The 10,306-nt window shown below is 42.7% G+C and overlaps 1 protein-coding gene across 1 annotated transcript; it reads right to left on the reverse strand.

Moving 5' to 3' along the window:
- Window positions 1-1,041: 1,041 nt before the first annotated feature.
- LOC136024386 (semaphorin-4E-like) lies at window positions 1,042-9,584 on the reverse strand. Its single transcript, XM_065699674.1, has 14 exons — window positions 8,667-9,584; window positions 8,151-8,296; window positions 7,759-7,818; window positions 7,483-7,581; window positions 7,216-7,315; window positions 6,930-7,040; window positions 6,429-6,580; window positions 5,933-6,108; window positions 4,402-4,558; window positions 3,884-4,106; window positions 3,315-3,430; window positions 2,698-2,864; window positions 2,454-2,506; window positions 1,042-1,881 (listed from the first exon to the last, which is right to left on the reverse strand). The coding sequence occupies exons 1-14, from the start codon at window positions 8,767-8,769 to the stop codon at window positions 1,262-1,264; spliced, it is 2,283 nt and encodes a 760-aa protein (XP_065555746.1). The 5' UTR covers window positions 8,770-9,584; the 3' UTR covers window positions 1,042-1,261.
- Between the last annotated feature and the right edge of the window lie 722 nt (window positions 9,585-10,306).

A 10,306-nucleotide genomic window follows, 5' to 3' on the forward strand; every position in this document is an offset into this window, starting at 1 on the left:
CTGTGGTATTGCCAGATAATACACAAGATAATACAACAAGAAGCTGTTGTTATGAAGCATAACAGAAGAATAATTTGATCCTGGGAGAAAGACAGCATCCTAAAAGAAGAGACTGGGGCTTCGCTCCAATGGAGAGAAGCTTCAACTACTTACGTTTTAAGGGAAACACTACACAGCTGCTTGTCTGGTCTCTCTCCCTAAACAGGTATCCATACACACTGTCTTCATTTCCAAGCATTCCTGTTTAACTTGACAGTAGGTGTCTTTGTACACCTGGTACAAACTTCCACACAGGAGAATCATTTCCAAGCAGGTTTCTCCTCTCATAGCTATGTGAAAACTAGACAGAAATGAGCTGTCCATGTGTAGACAAGCATCCACCTCGCACTTGATGCACATCTGACAGCGAGAGGCAGCACTGCCTTTTGTCCAGAACCCATGTTATTTGGCAATATAAGAGACCATTTATTAGAGAATGAAGAAAAAAGGGTCTCAGGTGCTTGGCTTTCAGTAGGCTCGTACAAAAGGAGCTACAATTCTGAGCACACCTCAGAACTCAGTTATGAACAAGGATGCCGTATGGAAGTTGATTCATGACATTTTGGGACAGAGGAAGATGTATCATAAAGGTCACTAAAAACACAGAAAAAAAGAAGTGTGGAATGTGTTTTGAAAGCCTAAATAAAGGGAAAGGAGAGGAAAATAGAGGAAGAAAATATACAGGAAGATGACTCAGGAAGTTCTAACAAAGCACCAGATCTGACACCAATACTCACTATGGTCAGTGACAAGTAATTTAACCTCACATATGAAATGAAGATAGTAGCAACCTCTTGGGGCACTGGGAAACTTAATTAGTTGCTATTTGTAGATTAAACATAAAGTCTGAAGGTGAAACATTAAATGCCAACTATGAATAGCTCCTGAAGCATCAGCCTCTGGAACTGGGCAACCCCCACCCCATTACAGGAAAGTGGATCAGGATCAAGTTTTGGAAGAAATTTATTCTTATGGTTCTATCATGTCAAAAAGGTACCCAAACAAGGAAACTTGCTTTTAAAAGCAGTAACTGATAACACATCTATGTAATACACAACACAGCTTGTCTTCTGCCTCCTAGCAAAATTGATATTCCACAGTCCTTAACAGGAAACGTCGTGTCCCCTTCACCAAAGAGCTCTGTGGGCCACAAGCTCCCAGAGCTCTGGGGGAAGCTGTGTGCTGGTGCTGTGCTCCTCACAGCAAGCTCCCAAGCAGGGCTTCATGACCTGCCCGTTTGTGTGTCTGAACATTCCCTTTCACAGCCCAGCCCCTCTGCAGCCAGTGCTGGGCTTCCTGAGCCAGCTCTACCAGTGGGGTTTGGGCTGGTTTCTCTGCTCTTCCAAGGCAGAGATAAATGACTCTTGTGGAAGCTCAAAACCAACAAGATAAAGACGAGAAGAGCAAACCCAGCCCCCAGGAGTTTTAAAATGAGCTTCTCTCTCTGGCTGTCTGCAGATTCCTGCTTTGCTGCCTCCTTCAGTGAAGGAGCTGGTACTGAAGACTGAACGCCTACAGCTTCTGTTTCCTTATGCTTATTTGCTGTGGCAATAATATTTGCTTCCTCTGGCTTTCCTTGGGCATAAAGGGCATAGCGGGCCACTGTGACAAGGAACTCTTTCCCTTTGGATTTCTCTACCGAGAGGCAATCATAGAACCCGGCCACGTCTGCTGTCATGTTAAGTATTGCCATTCCTCCATCATAGAGGAGATATCTCAAGGCCTCGGCCTGAATCCTGCTCCCATTAAACTTCCACACTACACTTGCCATATTGGACAGGGGAGCACACTGAAGATGAACATTGTTTCCAAGAGTAAAAGGAATTTTCCTCACACTGTTTTCTGAAATTATGAAGACATTTTTTTAAGTCAGAACACAGAATCACAGAATCCCAAGGGTTGGAAGGGACCTCAAAAGATCATCTAGTCCAACCCCCCCGCAAGAGCAGGGTAACCTACAGTACATCACACAGGAACTTGTCCAGGCGGGCCTTGAATATCTCCAGTGTAGGAGACTCCACAACCCCCCTGGGCAACCTGTTCCAGTGCTCTGTATTTCATTTATATAACCAATATTTCAATAAAGGTAAAATCTAATTCACCAGTCTTGCCAATGGGCAATGAACAGCTAAGGGGTAAAGACAAAGGGATCCCATCGCTCACAGGTCTGACAGTGACATCTTTCTGGCCTTATTATTAGAGGGGAGATTGAGATGAGCTTTTTGGCAGTTTTTCCCTGTGAGAGTGCCCAGAGAAGCTGTGGCTGCCCCATCCCTGACAGTGTTCAAGGCCAGGCTGGACATAGGGGCTTGGAGCAAATTGCTCTAGTGAGGAATTCTAGAAAGCATAAACTGAATAAGCATTTTGATCACATGAAGTTCAACTGTTGTTTCTTAACCCAGATGTTCACATACCTCCACTAAGGCAGCTGGAGGCATCCCCGGCTTTCACACTTTGAATTAAATGCCTGAAAAAAACAAAAGAAGGAAACAACAAAACCCACCAAAACCCAAAGAGATGCAAACACAGCCCAGAAGTGTTCCAGATGTACCACTCCAGTTCTAGGAAACACCCAAGTCTTGTTCTATAGATATTAAGAGGGCACCGATAAAGCAATCTCCCATCAGGTGTGCAGCTGGAAACCAGCTCATTACTTACATTGAACGAGCAGTTTGCTCTGCCAGTGAGACACATCTGTGAGCAGCTGGAGCCCAGGCGCAGTAGGGATCCCTTGCCAGGATGCAATCCATGCAGTACCTGTAGCGGTGGCACTGGCAGACTGGAAGCTGCACCACTTGAGACTGGGACCCTCCATAGAGCATTCCCTGGAAACGGGGGAGGGAGTTGTTTTGCAATAGGGAGATTTTAAGCTCTTATTTCCTAATATGGATTGTCAGGTATTCCGGTGTTTATTAAAAGTATCAGTAAACTAAAGATCCTGTCAGCAGAGATGGGGATATGAGAAACCCCTTCAGCTTTCTACAGCATGGAAACCAGTCCCTGTTTCCACACTAAAATGACAAGAGTTCCTTCCCTGACCTTTTCATGAACAGAAAGGCTTGTTTCAGTTATACTCTGACACCCACAAATTCTTCTTCAGAAAAATGTTTCCTGCTTCTGTTATTGACAAATACATAATAGAAGCAGAATTATCTATCTAGACAGATAGAGACATTTACAGGTTATTTAAAAGCCAGGAGAACACCACAGAAGAGCGAGGCCCAAGACAAGCTATTACAGTAGCCCCCTTCCACATGCAGGGATGGAAGCTCTACCTTTTCAGAAGACAACTGGAGAGATTGTACAGGCTCCGGAGCCAGAAACAGCTGCAGCTCTTCCACAATGAGCATTTCCCCATCACAGTTGAGAGCCTTATGCAAATATCCATCATCTACAGCAAATGAAATGTATTTCTAAAGAGAAGCTTGTTTAAACATAGCATAATATTTTAGCCTGGTCATTCATGTTGAAATGAGAGGTTTAGCAGACATTCCTGGGCACAGGGAATTTCTGAAAGTCTTCAAAGCAATTCTCATTTTTTGCTTTCAATGAGAGAAGCAACGGTTTATTTTTTTTTCCAGACCTCAAACAATCCCTGAATTTGCAAATACGATGTGAAGCCTCCTTTGATATGGAAAGTTTCTAAAGAAAGCCTTTTAATGTCCAACAAGAAAAACACATTTAATCTAAGTGGGATGAAAATATTAAACTAGCAAGACAGCTTCTGAATGCAAAACTTCAAACGGAGCTGATGAGGAATTGCCCTTTTTTGAAGTCTCAAAAAAAATCTGGCACAAAATATAGAATGATAAGGAGTCTCATTTCCTGCAATAGCAGCTCTTACCTGTTCCCAGAAACATAACATCGTATGTTTGTTGATCGAGGCCAGTGACTCTGTCTACCACGATCCTGGTGTAGTTTGAGCCTCTCCTCAGCAGCACTGGGCTGTCACCAATAGGGTTTACAGAATCATCCATTAGAGGGTGAGCTCTAACAAACTGCAGGACTTTGTCAGGCAAGTCAGAGGAAGTGTTATACCCCATCCTCCGGGCAGAGTTATCTATGCACTAGGAACAAAACACAACGCGCACGAGGACACTTGGGTTTTCATTTCATTGAGGTATAAAGAAAAGGTGCATTTCCCTCTAAACATTCAGTTATTTCTACTTATCATCAAAAGGTAAACCACATTCTTTTCCTGTATGAGCTAACCAATAACCCCACAGCTTGTGGCAAGGAGGCTTTTCTAGGAACTTTGGTGTGATGGAAGGGGAAAGCTGATTGTACACACTGCATTTTTAGTGGTAAAAAAAGACATTCCAGAGGCTGGTTTTTAATTAGAAGAGGTAAATTCATATTTACAGCACCAGGACGTGGAACTGGCACTTCTCCCCTGTAAACCATCCACTTAACAAGGGAATGTTCCACAGTTACTGGTCCCTTGTAGCTTCCTTTGGAGAAGACTTCCTGAATAGTTTTCATACTGTAGGCACAAACAGCTGATATGTCTAATCTTCCCCTTGGAAGAAAACAGAACAACACACAAAAGAAAAGCAGGTTTTATTTTTGTTATAAAGAAAGAAATAGTGTAACCCCCCCCACACTCTCTGCAGTGCACACTGATCTTTTTCAGGGTTAGTCAAAAGACACTTAACACTAAAAATCCTTCTCTGTTGCAGTTTTCATGGTTCACTAAGAATAAATCAAAAACACCAGTAAGGATGGTATTAAATATTTGTTAAAAATCAAGTAACCACCCTCAAATAAACTGAAACACAGAGAATGAGAACCTCTGACAACCTCTCTTGTGGACAGGCAGATGGGCCCACGTATATGGTAATCAATGTTCTGAAAGGATTCTCCTCCCTTTGGCTCCTCACTTCTGACGCAAACCATTAATTCTTCTTCCAATCCCTTTAACTCATCTTCCTGAAAACCACAATTCCCTCTTTGCCTCCAATTACGTGTCTCAAGATAATGCCTGAAAACGGAGGGAGCCTTTTAGGAGTGTCTGGATCAGACACCGACATGATTTCAGGTCTCCCAGGGAATGATACAGCCAAAGGAATAAATGTTCTACAAATTCCTGTCTTAGGATACATGGAACCCAACCTGCCAGAACCAGGAATAAAACTCATTGTCATGGACACCCACCAAAGCTCTAGTGGGTATAAAGTGATGAGTAAATAGGTGGCAGCAGGTTAAGCTGCATGGTGCTGACTGTGCTGCATTCTGGTAATTCTGATGCTTTTACAAAACGTGAAAGTTACCTACATATGGCTCCTCTGGTATTTTTGGATATGCAAAGTTTTGATCCACTTTGTCTTGTTTTTCTTCATGAGTCAGAGCATTAAGAAAAAGCCACACTAAACCCTAAAACTTGCATTTTTTTTGTTTGGAGTTCTTTTTTCGTTTCCACAGAACATGACATTGGACAAGCGGACTATGACACATACTACTTATGGAGCAGGAGAACAATTCTGCACCTTGAAATGTCAGCTATTTCTTTTAGTGCCATAAGGACCAAAAGAATCCAGGGCTTTGTGCATGTAATTATGTAATTTTCTATGTAATGAGTTTTAATTGCCCCACCATCCAACTAGAGAAAACATAACTTTCAAAACTTGGCTTAGGAGAAGTTTTCGGTTAGTCTTTAATTGAAGGCTTTGGCCCAGGAACCAAACCCATTTTGTTTCAGATGATAATGTTTGCTCAGTTAGATCAAGCTGTAAGAAAACCAAACGTAGTCCATTAAAACATGCAATGCAAGTGGCTGGTAGCTTCTGGTTCCAAGTTAAAGCCAAATGGCTGTACCCAGGCTAGTCCCAGTGCAGTGAGAACCTTTCCCTCCATTCATTCCAAACTCCAGTATGAACACAGCCCTCTATCTCACCATTGCTGGGAAAAAATTCCATAAAATATGCTGTCCTGCCACCTTCTTCTCCTAAGTAAAAAGATGTCCTGGACAATATTGAAATGGAAGTTTAATTCTGGAATGGAACAGGAAAGGCGGGACTTTAGAAACGATGTCCATCTTCTCTGCAAGACACGTTTTCCACCAAGATCTCCCTAAATGAAGGAATAACATAGGCACTGTAAGATGCATCAGGAAAAACGTGTCATATTCGTAACAGTGTTGATGTGTAGAAAAATATAGTTGGCCTTTCAAAGGAAGTCTCAGTTCAAAGGCAAAAGCAAAAAGGTTGAAATGTGAAATGCAACCTGAATAGCTGGTTGTGTTCTAGCAAGGAAGTGGAAGCTAGCTGAGAAATAACTGTACACAAGAGAGTTCTCTTTGGTCAGGCAGTGTGGATGCCAGTGTCAATCACTCAAGTATGAAACTTCATCTGCAATACACTAATCAAAACCTTTATACTACAGACACTAACTCTGCAGACACGGGCAATTCTGGACACCAGTAGCTTGTCATAGAATTCAAATTCAACAGCTGTTTCGGTGAAGAAGACATAAATTTTGTCATCATCTCCGTTTGGATTAGATTCACTTTCCTCCACTATTTCCATGCTGACAAAGCTTGGTTCTGAAACACAAACACACAAAACATTGAAGTTTATTCCAAGAAAAACACAAATTCCAAATATTCCTTTAAAATTAAGTCAAAATGAACTTTTTTGTGGACTAGTGAAAAGGCTGAAAAGTATTTATGAATCTATCCAATGTTATGAGAAGAAACTGTGCTTTCATGAACGGCAAGGGACTGTGGCTCATCTCATCAGTGCAGTCCATGCTCACAAATGTCTTTTACATTCTGTCCTTAATTCAAAAGCTCACATTACAAAACCAATCCATCACATCCTGCTGCACTCCAGAGAGAATTCATACACCAAACTGAAGTTCAAGAGACTGAAAGATATAAAAAAACTTCTTACCATTTAGCCATGACGTTTTGAACTCTGTCCTTACAGGATTTCTCATGCTGCGAAGTATTATAGGTTCTGTTCCCAAAAAATTATTTGAAGTAGCTGAGTAAAATTCCCCATCTGGAAAGATTTGGAAGAAACAAACAAGTATAAAGTACTTCTTTTTCAAATGCAAAGCCATCCGGAAACAAACAAATTAGATTTGAGAAGCAAAACCAGGATTAGGGTAATAGTATCCAATAGCTTAGTTTAGAGGAAGAAACTCATTTCAGGTTTCCTGTCAGTCCAAACACACCTACAAAAACAGACGCAGACTTCTGAGTTGGTTCAAAGGGACACTTTCCTCTGCTCTCCTCAGCTGTTCCTTGCAAGCTGATGTTTGTCTCATGGATAACCTATGGCAAATGATCATTTAAACAGGATGAGTAGTCACTTTCTGGTCTTTCATACTGCTATAAAAGAATTAGGAAAGTTTTCAATAGGAATATTTTGAGCAGAGTGTTTAAAGATCTGCCACAGTGCTCAAGTATCTGCAGGAAACCCTTTATTCAAACCTAATTACCATGTAATCACAAGCTGGGTGATAGGCATTGGTTCCACAGACATACAAGTAAGAGGCATTTATCTTATGGAGGAAGAGGATGTAGTTCTGGCATCTTATCTAAAATAGAAAATCAACAGAAAAGCTGTATAGTGGAGTGGATTGCATCTGACAACCTCCCCATGTCTTAGCAGCAAGAAAACAAACCCAACACACTGACAGAACTTTGACTTTGGTACAGAGAAGCTTGATCCTGTCACCATTTTTATTTCAGTTACTAACAACAGAAGTTCTTACCTTGTCCTTTCCTCTATGAATACATTCCAGCTGCCTCTCCTGTGTAGCAAACCAGTATTCCTAAAAGCCAGAAACACTTGTGAGGTGCTATGTTGCAATTACCTATTTTTTCCCCCACAACATTATGTGTAAAATATCCCTAAATAATCCTAACTTTGACCTTATGGGGTAACGAAGCTTTTTTCTACACCTCTCCAGCAGACAAGGCATAATAAAAACCCTGATGATAATAGATACCTGATTATAATAAAGATCCTGCGATAAAGTGTCAAGCCTTGAAATAGTAATACTTGTAGTCACTTAAACTCAGAACATGATGTTCACCTGAAGGAATCCACAAGCAAAGTATTTCTTTTCAATGAAGATATGGAAAAGAAAGATCTTTCATTTACCCTGGCTATTTCTCTAGAAATATTATTCAAGTCAAGAGCGAACACTGCATCTCTGCCTCCCACAAACAGGGTATTGGTTTCTTTGTCCACAAGCAGAGCAGAAACATTGGCTAAGCCTTCTTCCCTAAAGGTGGTGAGATTTCCTGCTGCAAAACACAAAAGTTATTTTATTTAGCACTAGAATGACAACGTAATAAAAATTCCAGATTGAAATCAAATTGTAACAGAACAAAGGGAAAAGCTTGTCTGCTTTTCCAGGGCATTTCCTAAATGCTAGGAAAGTTATTTGAATAAATGCAGAGATATTCTCTTCCTAATTTCTTACAGGCACATAAACAGCACTCTTATAATTACCTGTAAGCCAGAACCTCCAGCTACAACAATTACTGTTCAGACATTCCTGTCATTTGGATGAGTGCATCTGCAACAGCCCATAGCATTCCTTTTTATGCCTAATAAACTCCCAACACTGTGCTACGTTTCTTTCTGCTTGTGAAATGCCTGCGTTTCACTTACTTTGGTATTTTATTGTTTTTCTGGGAATGCAATTCCCAACAGAAGCTTTTGTCTCTTGAATTAACTGCAAAACAAGATAAAGGACACAAGCAGTGCCACCCATTTTCAGAGATTCAGCTAGAAGGAAGCTCTTCCCCGTTGTTATTCCTTGTCATTAAATAACTGCAGGCAGCAATGTCTTCATGCTTCTTGGAAACGGCCTGTGGAAGCACTCCGAAGTGGCTGCAGTCTTCAAGTACTTCCTGAAAGTTGTCAAAACCTCTTACATTTGCTGTTAATGCTTTCCAGACGTCCTAAAATGAAAAGCAGCTGAAGGTCACTGTCATATGTGGGGAATTCCTTTTTGTTGGCGCCCTTTTACAGGATTTAGTTGCTATTACAGAGCTATGTATACGGGTTCAAACTGAGACAGCGGAAGTTCAGGTTAGATATACGGAGGAAGTTCTTCACTGTAAGGGTGCTGAGGCACTGGAATGGGTTGCCCAGGGAGGTTGTGAGTGCTCCATCCCTGGTGGCGTTCAAGGCCAGGTTAGACAGAGCCTCAGGTTCCATGGTTTAGCGTGAGGTGTCCCTGCCCATGGCAGGGGGGCTGGAACTGGATGCTCTTAAGGTCCTTTCCAACCGAAACCATTCCATGATTCTATGACCTGTAGTTATACTAACCAGAAGCAGGCACTGCTCTGATGGCAATCCCAAGCTATTCCCAGCAAACCGAGCTTTGTGCCAAGTCTATCACTCCCATTTACAAGCTCAATGGCTCCAATTTTCTGTGGGGGAACTCCGTGTTATTTCACGATCAGCAGGAACGAGTGGGAACGTTTCGCAGCAATCGGCTATTTGAAATATGGAAGAAAAACTGTCGCTAAACCGGCTTTATTTCCAATAATCCAGCAGGGTTTATAGGTATGTTTAGATGAAAATTACATCTCTACATAGCAAATGAACCTCGTGTTATCAAGACAGAATTCCTGTATTATTCATTAAAATCTGGGACTCCTGATGCCTGGAATTTGGGCAACCCAGTTAAATGCGCACACCCACCGGCAGCACTGATGCATCTGCAACTACAGAAACCACAAACCCACGTTCCAGATCTGCTTTCCTAAGGAAGGGAAACGCTGCTCTTCCATCTGGAGGGCAGAACCCGCAGCTGAGGAAGGGGTTTGCCTCAGAAGCCAAGTTTGGGTTAGAACAGTGTCGAATCAGGCAAACAGGTTGGAGACTGCAGGGAACTCTGTGGGGCCCTGGTGTGGGCCTGCTCGGACACGGTCCGTGGGCCAGCAGCACCCATCCCCTCCATGACTGGTGTGTGACAGCAGACTTCCCGCCCTGGTTTTACACTTCCCTGCTCCTGGCAGTGACAACAGCCACGCTGTTCCTCGCATCTGTTCCAATCCTAACTCTGACCTCCCCCCCCCCCCCCCCCCCAAGCACGTTTTGCTTCAGCCCCTTCCCCAAGGGCAGTTTCTGGACTGCACCATGCGCAGAGCTGACACAAGCCTGAGGGGGAAGAGGTACAAAGCACCCATGGTCCCCCCCGCAACACCCCAACCCTGCACCACCCCACGGAGCCTCCTCGGTGCTCAGGGAACCCCACACACCCCGCAGCCAGCGCCGAGGCTGGGCATCAGCCCCGCTCC

Source organism: Lathamus discolor, chromosome 21 (assembly GCF_037157495.1).
Source record: "Lathamus discolor isolate bLatDis1 chromosome 21, bLatDis1.hap1, whole genome shotgun sequence".
Classification (NCBI taxonomy): Eukaryota; Metazoa; Chordata; class Aves; order Psittaciformes; family Psittacidae; genus Lathamus; species Lathamus discolor.

Bases quoted from the DNA above. Each gene is read 5' to 3' on its own strand.
- LOC136024386 (XM_065699674.1), bottom strand. From the start codon at position 8,769: ATGGGTGGCACTGCTTGTGTCCTTTATCTTGTTTTGCAGTTAATTCAA. The intron at 4,559-5,932 runs GTGAGATAGAGG...TTTTCTTCCAAG, and splicing joins GGAATTTTTTCCCAGCAATG to GGGAAGATTAGACATATCAG. The intron at 2,507-2,697 runs GTAAGTAATGAG...TGTTTTTTTCAG, and splicing joins GAGCAAACTGCTCGTTCAAT to GCATTTAATTCAAAGTGTGA.